We start from the raw sequence: 16232 nt of genomic DNA on the forward strand, positions 1-16232 counted from the left end.
TAACCCAACTCACTCACTCAATTACATCCATTTATTGAAAACTTCCTTAAAATAACCCAAAAATGAAACCGGAATGATTACTTCTAGAATAATTAATTTGCGTGTGGGACATGCATATTTCTTTTTGACAACTTAAAGTAACTATTGAACAAAGAAACGTCCGTATGAACATTCAACTTAACACGAAACAAGAGAGAAACTTCCTCCAAACACACCATAGTGTCACGACTTCGTTTTGACGTCACTTTTCTCTCATTGATATCAAGTATATAAGGACTTGCTACAAAGAGCATATATTACTCTCACATTACCAACAATGTCGGCTGCATTCAGACAATCTTCTCATCGGGAATCTGGGGATGAAATCATTCCTGTTCCTGGGGAACAAGAGACCCTACAGGAAAACAATCTTCCTGAGCATGAATTCAAGTCGACTACCGCCAGCACTGACCACAACAATCCTGGTTCTATGGAATACAGTGACGGCGTCAACCCAGCCCCTCCCTACCAACAAGCGATCGACGAACGGGAACCTGAAGCTAATGACTACGAAAGCCTTGGAGAAGGCAACCCTGCGTATGATTACATTGAAGCAGTGTCACATACGGTAAGAGATGAAATTGTATGTTTTTAACGCATAGGGTTATTTAATGATTAGCTGTGTGTTTCTCTTTCGGTTCATTCAGGAGATAAACACGTAACATGTTTTATTGATTATTTGAGTGAGTGAGTTGGGTTTAACGCCGCCTTCGATATTATTCCAGTAATATCACGGCGTGTCAGCTTAATTTTGGAGGAAAGCCTGAAGTGATGCAGGTCTCAGACGTTTACCACTTAGGTGAAACCCACGAGCACGGGTATGGTGCTGACAAACCTAGAAACATAATCCGGGCGAACCGGGATTCGAACCCACAATCATAGGTTTCTGGCGTGCCTAAGGGACGCAACTCTGCACAGCGAATCGCGGCGAATTAGACGACTGGGCCACCCGTGCCCCCTATTGAGTATTTGATGACAGGAAAATTCACTGGGAACCGATGGCATACTACATTTAGAACAATTTACTTGCGTTTGCCGGAAAGGCAGGATATTCCTTTGGTGACATTCCCTTCTTATGCAAGTTGGGTACAATGTGTGAAGCCCATTTCTGGTGTCCCCCGCCGTGATATTGCTGGAATATTGCTAAAAGCGGCGTAAAACCATAATCACTCACTCACTCACTCACTCACTCTTATGCAAGTGCTTAAACACGAACGAAAGAAATATCTGTAGGACCACTTTGCGGTTTATCCTCGTAAATACACACACATGTAGGTTTCAGAAGTATGCATCTTTCGAAAACGTGGTGAAACTTACTTAAGAAATAAACGACGAGTGGGAGTTACAATCGTCCAATGAATCAATTATGCAGAGAGAAGAAATATATATTCTACCTGCAGTGTTTTATTGTACGACAAGCAGCGACCACGAGTCGTTTCTTTCCCATATGAGACATCAACTGCCTTTTTCAGTATGTTAATAAAACTTACATGCTTGAAAAGTATTTACCGGTATTTAAATAATGATGACTCCCTGAATACAATCCGACCTTGGCAATGTCGGACAGGTCTGTTTTATGAACCGGTAGATTATAATTACGTTTGGTATTTCCCAGATATTCTCACAATTACTCTCAATACCGATTGTCATATCTCTCCCACGTTTGGATGCGATCGTTCGGTCATAACGTTCATATGCTTTGCCCAGCGGCATCTAAGGGGAACAACTCACTAGACATTCAAAAACAAGGAAACAGCGTTATTACTATCCCCCGCACAAAAGAATTTGGTTTGTTTATATAGTAGTGAATAATATGTATTATAACGCTATTTATAAAAAACCGAGTCCTATTAACCCTTAAGAGATGAGCACTAGGGTCGCTTTATGTCATAAGAAAAAAATGATTAAGTGTGAAATTAATACACACAAAATAATTTATGGGACCAATTTGACTCTCTGTCTCAATAAGTATCTCTGAGTTACGCTTGCAAATTTAAAGTTTCATTCAGTAGTTTCTGAGAAAACTTGTCAAGACACTATGCACTATATAGCAATATAAGATAGCTACGCGATAAATCGCAAAGAACAATGAAGAACGAAGCGTCCTATATGTCACGATTAAACATTATTCTAATCATGACGTCATTTCTGGGGATTCGAACATGTGCTCGCAACTTGATGACTTCGTATATATGACGACGTTATTTTTGAGAGTTATTTGTGTCTAGTGAGGTGTTCCCCATAGATGTAGCACCCCCAAATGGTGAGATATATGGCAACCGGTGTTGGGAGGAAAGGTACAAGTTAACGAGGTGAGGATTGTGAGAAATACCCACCAGTGCATAAAATGGACTTGTCACACATTGCCGAGGTGGGATTCTATTGAGGGGGTCATTATTATTTACGGTAAATATATTTAAAGCTTGTACATTTTTTTATCATCCTTAAACAGGCTGTACATAATGTTGATATCTCATATAAGAAACAACCGACTCGTTGACTTTGTTTAGTGTACAATAAAACACTGCACTGGGCCATCCATGGTTTATTCTCCCTGCAGTGTTTTATTGTACGATGAATAACACTCACTAATAGTTCATTTCGTAAATAACATGGACCAAGGGCCACTACTGTGTAAAAACTTCATTTATGGCAACAATTTTCGAATCATTGAATGTGTGTGGTATCCGCAACTCAACTCTCTACATACGCACACAAACTTTGAACATAACGGACAGCGGACAAGAAGTGGTGCTTTCACAATAGTGTGTGAGTTGACGACACAATAAACGACAGTTTCAATGCCACTAGCGTTAAGTGAATGCGCTTTAGTGACTGACTGAATGAATGAATGAATGGAGTTTACTGCCGTACCTGCGGACACTGAAACGTAGCCAAATACGGGAACCCCAGTTCCGCTCAGGACTTGGCTTTAGTTGAGACGGGCGCACCCCAGTCAGGAACCCCATCACTCGGCTCCACTCAGGTAGGCTTGGTGTGCTTGTACCAAGGCCGTCAAAATTTAGGCACCTCTTGCAGGCATTGCCGCTACGAAATTGAGATCCATGTTCGAATCCTGAAAGGGTTTGCTTGTGCAACGCCGTCAGATATGAGGCATCGTAGAAATTGGCAATTGGGAAACGAAGACATGCATCAACCAAGTCAGCAAGTCTGACCACCCGATACCGTTAGTGGCCTCTTACGACAAGCATACTCGCCTCTTAAGACAAGTATGGGTTGCTGAAGACCAATTCTAACCCTGGTCTTTACGGGTTACATACATAATGCTGAAGACATTTGCTACAAGACTGTTCATTGCTTTTGGGCCTCTTGAAAGCCAGTTAACGGGGATAATCGTTTATTTGTCAGGCGCCTCCTTCAGTATTTGTACTCAATTAGAATATTAACTAAAATCAAATATAACCGCCAGGCAGTGTAACGTTTAACATGTAATCAAGAACAAAAACTGAGGTCACTATGGCAACATAACTTCATGCAAACTTTCAATATTGTCTGTGAAGAACCTCACAAGATATGATATTTAAAGTGTCATTTACGAGAGAAAATGGATCAAAAACTAAAAACGATATCCAATATATGTAACAGTCATGAAAGATGTAATTACGGGAAGAATTATGTTTTCTCGAGTTGATGTAATCGGTCATGCGTTACGAAAACTCACGTGCCATGCATGGTATGCCCGTGCAGCGTGCTACCCTCGAGTATCCCTAAAAGCAGTATATCCAAACGTAAAATTGCTTTCCTAAGCTCGGTTTTAAACAGTTATTCCATGACATTGTGTGACCATGGCAAATAATCAGCATGCATAACGCAGGAATGTCTTGTAATGCCATTGGTCGGAATTTGGGGTATCATCACACTGTTGTAAGCCGTTTAGTCGAGAAACATGCTCAGACCGGTGATGTACAGGACCGTCCCTGATCCGGAAGACCTGCTGTGGTGACACATCGCGAAGACAGGGACCTTCTTCGTCTCATACGCCGAGAACCCTGTTTAACAAGTACTCGTCTGAAACAGCTGTGGTTGCCCAATCGCCGTTTCAGCACCAGAACCGTCAGGAACCGGCTGAAAGCAGCAGGACTGAGGGCTAGACGAGCCATAAAGCGTCCCTTGTTAAGAGATCACCACAGAGCTGCTCGTTTAGCATGATGTATTGCGCGACAGAACTGGAATTTGAGAACATGGAGACGGATCCATTGGTCAGACGAAAGTCGCCTTCTGCTCCACGTCACTGGTGGAAGAACGAGACTTTAGAGGCACCGGAACACTGCCTACACCCCAAGGAACATTAAACCGACTGTTGCATACGGCGGGGCCTCGTCAATGGTTTGGGGGTGTATCTCTCATGATTGCAGGTTAGATTTGGTCACCTTAAGGGGCAACTTAACAGGGGCTCAGTACATCTGGGACGTTTTGAGGCCAGTCGTCGTTCCTCATTTTGAAAACCACCTTCTTGCTACTCCACCTCAGTACATGGATGACAATGCCAGGCCTCATCTTTCGCATGCAGTCGTGGATTACATGAGGGTCAATGCAATAACGACCCTACCCTGGCCAGCAATGAGCCCAGATTTGAACCCCCTTGAACATGTTTGGGATATTCGTGGGTGGCGCATACAGGCACGAGATCCTCCTGTACAAGATTTACGCCAGTTATCCCATGTCTGATGATCCTCGTGTGAAGCATGTCAAGACTCATGATAAAAACAAGCCATTCCACAGTTTCCTTAAACAAGCCATAATCTCAATGTCAGTGTTGATTTTGTTGATGGTTCTGTACTGCTGGACGGTACAGAAATGAGTGTCAACCAAACGAAGTGCCTTATCAAATCGGCCCAGACTTTTAAGGAGAGACTATCTGAACGACCACTGCATCGAGTTAATATGCAGTGTGTTGAGAAGATCAGCAACCCTGCAGAGTCCTTTGCTTCGATGAAGTCGGCCTGACCTGAAAAGTCACGTGCCACTCGAAACCGTCAGTGTGTGATTATGCATCAAAACGTAAATATGAAATGTAGATTATGTAATGAATTTAATGAAACTGTCGAACACATTGTCATTGGATGTCCAGCTTTGGCACAAACACAGTACCTTAAGCGGCATGATATAGTGGCTCGGTCATTTTATTACCCTCTTCGACATGCTTGTGGTTTGACACAGAGGTCCATCCATGGTACGACCCGGAATATGTAGAGGGCGTCATGGAAAATGATAAATACAAAATTCTTTGGAATATGACCATAAACAGCCTCAGACGTATCCAACAAACCTTTTTTTATAAATCCGATGAAATCATTTATATTATTGGACTTTCTGTCCCTTTTGACACTAATGTGATTGACAAGATTCAGGAAAAACATGGCAAATATGCGGACCTCGCTTTCGAAATGTCACGCTTGCATCCCAAGTACCAAGTTGTCCAACTCCCCATTGTTCTCGGTGCCTTGGGTTTGGTACCGTCCAATCTGTTGAATGACATTGGGAAAGTGCCCGGGTTTGTTGCCAGGAATACATCCCTTCTGCCAATCTAGGTAATGCAGAAGGCTGCAGTGTTGGGGAGTTTTCACATTCTCTGAAACGTTCTGGGTGGGTTTCTCCTGGGAGAAGAGGGGGTAAAGGACCTGAGCTGATGATGATCACTACAATGGCACTACTTACAAATTCACATACAATCAACGAGTCTCGTGTTCAGGTTTTCTTGATTCCTATGAAACATGAAAATTCATGAAAATTCATGAAAATTCATGAAAATTACATACGTAATACTATTATACTAACTATTTTAATTAATTCAGTGTGTAGAAACGCCTACGTAATAAACATTACTTGCAAAAGAGGAACAAATACGTGTAATCAGACTCAAGGAGAGCGCGGCCCACAATGGCTGATTTGGTCTGTTTGCTCTCCTTGCAGTGCTGAAAGGTTCTTATAAGGCCATTAAGAGATGTCCTAAGACCAACTGTATTCTTGAGGTCTCATGACTTTGTTATGTCTCAACATAACACATACAAATATAAGAATAAAGTAACATGAATTATCAGTAATTTCAAATCCAAACAAACACTCAGCGAAAACATTGAATCAGAGAAACAGAATGGTACTGATGTGAAACAAAGTCGTTATGGCATCACTGACATTGTACAGATATTAACACGGTTTCCTAATTATTTTCAGCTTACACTGAGAAATAGAGCATGGGCCAAATGTAAGAAGACCATGCTTTTTCTCGTTCCCATATTTGCCAGTCAGATAGTGAACGTCTCAGCTGGGTTGTTCTACACGTCCTTCCTGTTCGTTGACAAGACCCGCTTTGGACAAAGATTCTATGAAAATGGAGAGATGGTGGCCAAAGAACAAAGAATATTTAGGGTGTCCTTTGCACTGGCAGGTATATTATGTTTAAGATAGCTGAGTGATTATGGTTCATGTCGCTTTGTGCAATTGCTCAGCACTAGCACGGCAGGGGACATCAGAAATGGGCTGCACGCATTGTACCCGTGTTGGGAATCGAACTTCAGATTAACGAGTTACTGCTTTAACCATGTCACGATAACTGAATTGATTCATCTAAGCTAAATACACCATGGTCACCAACGTCATATCCGTCTGTTAATTACTTAAATTTGTAATTATCAATGCCTAAAATGCATATTATGTCACGTTATTGTAATGTATCAAGTACATATTGTCATATTTTGCATTAAGTCACAACTTTAGTCACAAAGCGTACCTTTATATTGCACAACTGTTGTGTATTTCAGCTGTTTCCTGTGCGCCGCTTCTGGTCAGATTCAGCGCCCGGAAGATCGCCCAGTGGGGAAGTGTCCTACTCATTTTTTCTATCCTGTTGTCATTGACAACCACAGGCGATGTCATGACAATCCTATTTAGCATTACGGGAGGTTTGTCGAACTCATGGAATGACTTTCATTTGTAACCTTATATAGTTTGGTTAAAGTTTCAGAATGGAACGGCCACACAGGCAACGAATGAATGCAACTTAAGATACAATTATCTTTCCTTGAAATGCCTTAATTAGGAATGTTATATAAACTCTACGTCTCATACGTGGATTCCGATGTTATTTGTAATAAACTAGGCACTTTTAAAAGGAACTATTCCGTGTGTCCACGTGGGACTGAATATGACAAAAAGAAATGATGTCATACAGATAGTATTTGCAAAGAGCTTTTGAGTAGCTTATTCCAGCGTAGATACATCCATGTCTTAATATTTATACACAATGCTACTTTTTCAAAGTAGCACTCACTTCTGGACCTATGAGCGCTCTAGACGATGTGCAAATATTTAATGTGGTCGACTACACAAGCGATGTATAAGGTTATATGTAAAATTATTTTGGAGTATATGACTTTAATCAAACTTATTTAAGGTTTTGCTGGGGGTCTTTTTCGGACGACTGGTGTCGTGAGTACCGTCGACCACCTCAACACTCGCCCAGCTCTCGCACTTATCATCAGTTACATCAGCTTCCTCATTGGGAAAGTCATTATTGCCAGCGGCTCCTTCTACATATATCAAGTCAAGGCGGTCTGGCGGATGACAAGTTATGATCCGGTAGTGTCTCTCGTCCACAGAGATTGGCCTCACGTTATGAGAGTGTTTGAGATAACGGGTGTCATAGGACTTCTCGCTGGTATATTTCTTCAGAAGAACTCACAGGCCCAGCATAATGTGACCAGGCTCGTCAAACATCCACCGATTTATTTCTTGATCCTGATAACAGTTCTCGCGTCTATGGGTAGGTTGTTGAAGGTTTTCAAATGACTTTATAAACTTGAATCTTGGTGCACGTGTGACTTAGTAGACCGAGGAGTTCCAAATCGGTGTGCAGAGTTACGTCCCTTATGTGCCATAACCAGCTTGTCCTTGATTCGAAATCTAGAATCCTCCCACATAAGACTGTCATAGTTTAAACCTTGAATGAATGTCTGACCTTGACATTGACCATGGTATTTTTAATGAATCTGACAGATAACAGGGGTTGACAAAACAAGTATTATGTGTCGTTATTGAAACGAAACTAGTTTATATGCCTTTAAAATAATTTGCAAGAACATGACCAGTTCTTGATCGTAAGATGACTTTACACAAATGGGCCAGACACATTTTGCAGCTGTGTGCTTCGTCGTGTTTGCCTTGTCATGATTCATAGTTGTGTGTTGTAACCATAAAGGAATGTTGTTCACTGTCTGGTTATTTATTTCTGTCTTACAGGGTTGTCAATCCTTCTACTAAGTAACGCAGCCATCGATGAAGGTGTATTTAACATTTTCGTCAGTCAGTTTCTCGTGCTGTCTGTTCTGCTGATCATCCCAAAGAAGGAAAGTCTAAAAAAGTCAGCTCTTTTATCGATGGGGACATCAGTCCTAGCTGCGGGCCTCCTCACCATGGTCAAATCTAGATTTACGCGAAAGATGGCTATTTTCTACCTTGGAGCAGCCATTGGTAGGTAAACTAGTGAGTGTACCTCATATACTCTGTGCACTCACTATGCATTCTTTATATATTCTTTACTTTTATGATCAGCTATTACCATCCAGAGTAGCGTCCCTTAGATGTGACAGAAAGCAGTGACCGTGGGTTCAAATCCCAGATTCACCCTCATATTTCTAGGGACGTTAGCACCACCCAGTGCTCGAAGGTTCACCAAAGAGGTAACCGTCTAAGAGTTGCATTACTTTCGGTTTTCCGTCTACATCAAACTGACATGCTGTGAAGTGTATAAGTGTGACATAAACCGTAACTCACTCACTCACTCACTCACTCACTCACCCACCCACCCACCCACCCACCCACCCACCCACTCACTCACTCACTCACTCACTCACTCACTCACTCACTCACACTTCAGTTATAGTTTTGTGATTGCACTTTTATGGTGTTATGTGTTTTGTCTGAATGCAATAACTGTGGTAGATGTACAGTAAACTACGGTTATAACGAGCACGCTTATAACGAACTTACGGATATAACAAACTTTCATTTTTGGTCCCGACTATTTGCTGTAGTTATGCTGTATATATGCTAATAACAAACTACGGTTATAGCGAACTAAAATTAGTAGTCCCTTCGAGTTCGTTATAACTGTACTTTACTGTATCTGAAAGCTTACTGATTTGTGATTTGTATTAATGTTCCAGGGCTCCATCAAGTATTGATGCCACTTGTGTTGATCAACACTACGGGTAGAAGTAATATAAAAGTGGCCCTCCCAGTGCTGGTTTGCTTTGGGGAAGTGGGAGGACTTATAGGAATCTCCATCATGGGTGGGTAAAATTCTGTGTTTCTGCTGTTTGAGTCCCGTAAACCTGTAAAACAGGAAACAGTGTCAAAGTGACGGGGTCGGCTCGGAGTCAACACTGACACACTACACACTGTCGTCAAATAATATTGTCTGTTTTACATGAACAACGTACTGTATTGTTTAAGCTGTGTATTGATAATTGTCTATAATGTCACCTTCTGAAAGAAGTAACATTGTAATTTTCTAAAATGTCTGCTTTAACCGCCCAGGCATCAGTCCTAACTGTGAGTGAATCAGTCATATAATATTCATCATCTGTTGCGAACAAATGTTAATTGGAACTTTACTGACAGCTCGACATCTTAACGTTTTAGGCTTTATCAAAAATCTAATTGAATGATTGTCGGTTATTAAGACATAATTCGTTTCTCTGTTTGATTTTACTGAAATAACTGAGTCATGCACGTACATCTGCATAATTCATAAAACTAACATAATGCATAAGGATATTAAAACACAAAATCATATATCAAATTAAATATGTCATGTTGAACCAAACTCATATTGATATTATTTATATGCACATATTTACAGGAATAAAATCCATATAGTTCTCTTTTGTCACATTATTTGTACATAATAATGTTTTAACCGAATATAACAACAATAATTTCGTGACAATACATTAATGTCCTATTCCATGCTATACCATATACAGATATTATTCCATGTACAAAATCAATAAATTCACATTTAGATCTTTATATCAATACTATCTACTAATCTATTATCTACAAATACGTCTAATAATATCTACAGTCTAAGGCGCCGCGATTCGCTGTGGAGAGTTGCGTCCCTTGGGCACGCTAGAAACCTATGATTGTGGGTTCGAATTCCGGTGCGCCCCGATTATGTTTCTAGGTTTGTCAGCACCATACCCGTGCTCGTGGGTTTCACCGAAGTGGTAAACGTCTGAGACCTGTATCACTTCGGGCTTTCTTCCCACATTAAGCTGTGATCTAACTAGAATACTGTTAAAAGCGGCGTTAAACCCAATTCACTCACACACTAATAATATCTACAAATACATATGCATCATGTGTCAAGTGGATGTACGTTGTAACCACAAAAAATATTTTCGCAAAGTGTTTCACACTAACACCATCAAACATGACCACTGTCAGTTAAGCATTCTGTTTGCCATTTCAGAAAAACAATCCGATCGTGTAGCCTTGTATTTTGCTGGCGTGTCTCTGATCATTGCCGGAGTTGGTGCCATCATAGTATGCGTGCTGATAAAACGCTGGCCCCCTCTCAGTGATGACAATTTCTCCCGGGCTATTGCGATATGCGCGGAGACTACCGGCGAGGAGGAGGAGGCGGAGAACGTTGTCGTGGAATGTGTCGAGGACCGTGTCGAGGAGGAGGAGGCAGATAACCCTGGTGATGAAGAGGCGGAAGAGCCTGGTGAGGAGGAGGCAGAGGTCCCTGTCGAGGACCTTCGCGAGGGGGAGACAGAGAACTCTGGGTAAACTAGTGTTGCTCCGGTAGATTGCTAAACGATTGATTCGCAAAAATGAACTGTACTTTTTATTGTTTGTTTTGCCAGCAGGCACATTTGAATATATTTCTTCTGTACTGAATAAAAAATGTTGATAATTACATTTCGTTGACAACAATTTATATGACACACCATAACAATTTCATGTTGTGAAAGAAATGAGCTAATACTAAATATACAGTCTCAGTGATAACAGTCAATGACACAAAATATTGATGATGGACACCAAATCACATTGAAGTCCAATGCCAATGGTACTGACAACGTAACTATATAAAATCAACGCCAGAGAATAACCCATCTCAATTATACAAGGGGCGGTCGGGTAGCCTAGTGATTAAAGCGTTCGCTCGTCACGCCGAAGACCCGGGTTTGGGAAGCGGGGTTGGGGGTTCGGGTCGGGGAGAGGGGTAGTTTTAATGTCTCGGTCCCAACATTTTCATGCCCTCGAACCTGTTAATCAAAGATGCATCCAAACCGTGTTGTAGTATAGACGGATCTCTCGTTTGGAAGTGGGAAACTGTAACATATTTCAAACATTGACATCGTTATTTGTAATGAAGTTAACAAATAGAAGTGGTTGGTCAAAGCAAATTTTATTTGTCGTTAAAAATGGTTTGTATTCCTTCAAAGTCTTTTGCAAACAAATGGTCGGTCCTTAATTTTAATTCGACCTCATGCAAACGGTTCAGACACCTGCTGCGTCGTTTTTACCCCGTTATGTAATCCATAGTTATCCATATGCTATAAGCATATACAAGAAAACAGTGATGCAAAGCATCAAAGTTCCCCGCCATATGTGATGCCTCACAAACGCATAATTATGATGTTACTGAAAGGCATGAAGGAGCATAATTATATTAACCACAAATAACACAACACATATTGTTGTGGAAAATATATTATTTTTTTTGAGTATTGGGCAATACAGTTGATACATTTGCATAGGGTAGGTCTATTTAAAAATAGTTTCTTGTTTAACGCCGCACTCAACAGTATTCCAGCCATACGACGGCGGTATGTAAATAATCCAGTCTGGACCAGATCATCCAGTGATTGACACCAAGAGCATCAAACTATGCAATTGGAATATGATGTTATGCATCGACCAAATCGGCGAGCCTGACTACCCAATCCTGTTCGCCGCCTCTTACGGCAAGCATGGGTTGCTGAAGACCTATTCTAACCTGGGTCTTTACTTAAAAAGTAGATCGAAGGAAATGGAAGCAATTTCTGGCACAAATGTAAACATGTGGAAATAGTATCAAAACTGCCAACAACATTGGCAGATGCACATACTCAAATAATAGATCACATTCTTTTTACACTTGACATTTGATTATAATAATGTAAATGAAAAAACAAAGGGCTCCATATGGCAAAAAAGTCATACTAGATAAGTTTTTTTTGTCACAACCACAGATGCACATACTGAAAATATCACGTAGTTGGAGAACATTTCAATACTGGGACTAATCAATAACGGAGATTCCTAGTCTCTTGTTTTACGTTTTTTGGTAAGTTTCTTTTTTGTATTTCTTCCTTTCAAAGAATAGTATTTGTGATCATGATGAGTTGAGTTACTTTGGTATTTTTCTATGTACTGTTTTTTTTATCCAGTGTCTGTAACTGTTGTGGAATGTGGTTTACCTGTAACAATGACAATGAGTTCATATGATGATGATTGATTGGTTTGTCGTTTAACGCCAAACTCAGCAATATTCCAGCTATATGACGGCGTTCTGTAAATAATCGAGTCTGGACCAGACACTCCAGTGCTTAATATCATGAGCATCGATCCACGCAAATGGGATCGATGTCATGCAGCAACCAAAGCCTGACCACCCGATCCCGTTTGTCGCCTCTTACGACATAGTCGCCTGATATACTGTTAAGATGTAACATAACAATTCATCCATTCTACTAAACAGAAGTAAAACCGCTGGTTCATTCGGATCAATCTGACCCAAACCATTCCGCTGATGAGAGTCAAATAATGCATACGAATCAAAATCCGTAAAAATGGAGACATAATTAAAAGTTACCAAAAGTGACGCGGATATCAATATTGATTGTAGAAATGATTCTTTGAAATTTTTTCCCCTGCTTCAATATTTGGAGCACCTATGACGGAGCCATAAAACTGATCTGTTTTGTAGACAATATCGCTTGAGGCAGTGGCTGTTGGGAGCTGATTATGACCTAAATACCCCTCATAGCCTTCGGTGTTAACTATGTGACTGTAGAGAGCTGTGCCTTCATCCAACAGATTATTGAGGTCAGTGGAACACTGTACAGACGCAAATAGATTTGAGCCATGGGACACAAAATATATGAGTGACCAGAGCTACGGCTGTATGCTGAATTCCATTAAACGGTTGAAAAATACTACAGCCTTGATGCAAATTTGCCGACACACTACTCCGATTTTGCATTGACTTTGCTACCAAACGTTTCACATGTGGCTGATTAAAAAAACACACGGGGGACTGGGTTAATTCAAAATACAGAATATAACTATTCCAAATATTTCCAGTGAACATGAGCATCCAAACAATCAAAAGTGTGGTATGTCTAATGTGGAATTCAGCCATATTACATTTAAATTGAGTATCGTCGTTGTTCAAGAATAAGCATATTCAGAACATATTTTATGTTATGCTGTTATATACGATCTCCGGAGTACAGTTGTTCTTTTGTATACATCGTGAAAATCAGAAAATTAGTCCTTGAGGAGAAAAGGACATCGGATTACACATGAATGGTTTAATAATGTCAGCTAATGACCAGAAACGGTCAGATGCATCAATTAACTACATAAAGACGATTTTGAAGTATCTCTTATTGCTGGAAAAGAATAGCATCAATATTCCAAGCACATGATTTGTATGTTTCGTTTCCGTAAATGCGTGGCTTGAAATTTCAAATAAACCGACATGTCGATAAAGACTTTACAGCAGAATAAAATTTATCATTCATTCCTAACTTCATCAGTTTGTACCATAAGCAGTCTCGATTAACACGGTCAAAGGCCTTCATGGCAGCGATATAACAGACAAATGCAGAGGACTTAGATGTAGATTTCCTGTTATAAATTACTGAAAACAAAGTGTATATGTGCTCAAAAGTATTACGCATACTTCGAAATCCATTTAGCTACTCAGCCAATATGTCATTATCTTCTAGCCAACTTGTGAAACGAGAGTTTAGTGTATCTGAATATATCTTACAAGGAATGGAAAGTAGTGATATACCACGATAGCCAAGGGGATCTCTGGGGTCACTACCCGGTTTCATAATAGGCGTTATTATACTTTCATGCCAAATATCTGGACAAACATTATTCTCGAAGCAGTAAGTAAAAATCCGGTGCAGAATGTCAACACAAGTATCATTCTTAAGTGCCTCTGCAGTTATATGGTCACAGCCTACGGCCTTACCACAATTAGAGCGGCTAACAGAGCGTACTACCTCATTGCGTGATATAGGGGCCTGCAGACTGTTTACATCTACATCTACCTGAGGGGGGTCAACAACCATGTTGCTTAACTCGTCCTTGATCTGATCATTGAAAGATTCATCAAATACACCCACTGGATCAGTGTTAAAAAACGAGCTATACTCACATTTCCATGCATCTAAAACCCGCGACTTATCGGTGACAACCGTGTCTCCCTGGATTATCTCACATGGAATGACAGAATCCCGATCGGAAGCTAAGCCAATCTTACCAATAAGTTTCAAAAAATCTCTGCTATTACTATCTTTGTATCATGCAACAGTCGCTGCTGACGTCCTAACTGAAAGGAGAGTTTGACTTTTCTATGCAGCTTATCAAAAGATTTACGATTAGAGACAAAGGCGTGTTTTAATGCCCGTTTCTGAGAGACATTCTTACATCTGAGCCATAGACGTTCACTACTAGGTCCCAGGCAGACTGAAACTCTGCACATCAATAAGGTTTATGGAGGGATTTCTTGTTAGACGTTTTCGTTTTATTTTCATACGTGCCAACTTTACTGTCACGAGGCGAGATTTCACAGAGTCGGGTGAAATTTCATAAAAGTCAGAATATTCAAAATTCCTAAATCAATTCTTCACAGGGTGTATATGTAGTGTTAATTCCCAATATCTTCATGTATTTACCCGTGGATGGCGTTCATGTTGGCCTATAATGTTGGATTTTCTTTTCAGGTTCTCAGGAGCCGGCATGAGCACGTCCGTTCTAGGCAGGGGCAGATAACTCTAATCTATTACATCTCATCTGCCAATGTGCATCTAGTCAAGCAATAGATTGTTTTGATAAGGATCCAATCAGTTTGTCACAACTGTTTAATCTTTTAATCCAGCTGTACATCACCTGTATTCTCTTTCTAAATAGTATCTTTAGCGCGTATGCCGCTTAACAGCTCACACGCAAAAACACTAGTAGAGGGAACCATTCGGAGCCATATTTTAAAACATACAACATCCTACAGACTTGACTGAGCTTACTGTGCGTCTTGCGTTTTGGCAACATCGCGCCATAACATTTGTACATGTGACTGCATTCGTCTGTTGCCAACGTTGCCATAAACACCAAATGGTGTTTCTGTGGACGTTAAATTGTCTTGCAACATCACGTTGACTCGATCCTGCTTCAAGCATACCAATGGCTCACAGACGCTCATTTTCTGACAGGAGTGGCATTTCGTAATGTTGAGAAATTTCGTAATTTTGTGTTTTTTCTGAGTGTTTTCGGTCAGCACGATGCTAAACAATGCATATGGAATCCCGTTAACGCACATGTTTTTATACCCATTCTTGGCCAGTGAAATGGGCTTGCATAAATGTCAACTTTTGCACGGAATGCATACTTTTCTGTAGCAGTTGCGTTTTTGTGACTTGATTCCATACATGTATTGAAAACCAAACTTTACTTGTTTGAAATATTCAGTAAAATATTGGTGTCACAGGAACTTTTGTTGTTGAGGATGTAGATGATTTCATTGGATTCATAAAAAAAGGTTTGTTGGATACGTCTGAAGCTGTTTACGGGGATATTCCAAAGAATTTTGTATTTATCATTTTCCATGACACCCTCTACATATTCCGGGTCGTATACGTACCATGGATGGACCTTTGTGTCAAACCACAAGCATGTGGTAAACGGTAATACAATGACCGTTTTCACTACATCATGCCGCTTAAGATACTGTGTTTGTGCCAAAGCTGGACATTCACTGACAATGTGTTCGACAGTTTCAAAATCTACAGACATAATCTACATTTCATATTTACATTTCGAAACAAAATCACACACTGACGGTTTCGAGTGGCAAGTGACTGGTCCTGAGCAGCAAA

The 16232-nt window shown here is 40.5% G+C and overlaps 1 protein-coding gene across 1 annotated transcript; it reads left to right on the forward strand.

Moving 5' to 3' along the window:
- Positions 1-316: 316 nt before the first annotated feature.
- On the forward strand, positions 317-10860 carry LOC139463395 (uncharacterized). Its single transcript, XM_071244653.1, has 7 exons — positions 317-607; positions 6235-6448; positions 6822-6962; positions 7454-7822; positions 8299-8529; positions 9225-9350; positions 10538-10860. Exons 1-7 carry the CDS (start codon positions 317-319, stop codon positions 10858-10860), a joined length of 1695 nt encoding a protein of 564 aa, XP_071100754.1.
- The last annotated feature ends 5372 nt before the right edge of the window (positions 10861-16232 follow it).

Source organism: Haliotis cracherodii, unplaced genomic scaffold, assembly GCF_022045235.1.
Source record: "Haliotis cracherodii isolate W230 unplaced genomic scaffold, xgHalCrac1.p SCAF_16, whole genome shotgun sequence".
NCBI classification, from domain to species: domain Eukaryota; kingdom Metazoa; phylum Mollusca; class Gastropoda; order Lepetellida; family Haliotidae; genus Haliotis; species Haliotis cracherodii.

Excerpts from the sequence above, each read along its gene's own strand:
- LOC139463395 (XM_071244653.1), top strand. The coding sequence starts at position 317 with ATGTCGGCTGCATTCAGACAATCTTCTCATCGGGAATCTGGGGATGAA. Across the intron at positions 6,449-6,821 it reads GGTGTCCTTTGCACTGGCAG|CTGTTTCCTGTGCGCCGCTT; the intron begins GTATATTATGTT and ends TGTGTATTTCAG. Across the intron at positions 9,351-10,537 it reads TATAGGAATCTCCATCATGG|AAAAACAATCCGATCGTGTA; the intron begins GTGGGTAAAATT and ends TTGCCATTTCAG.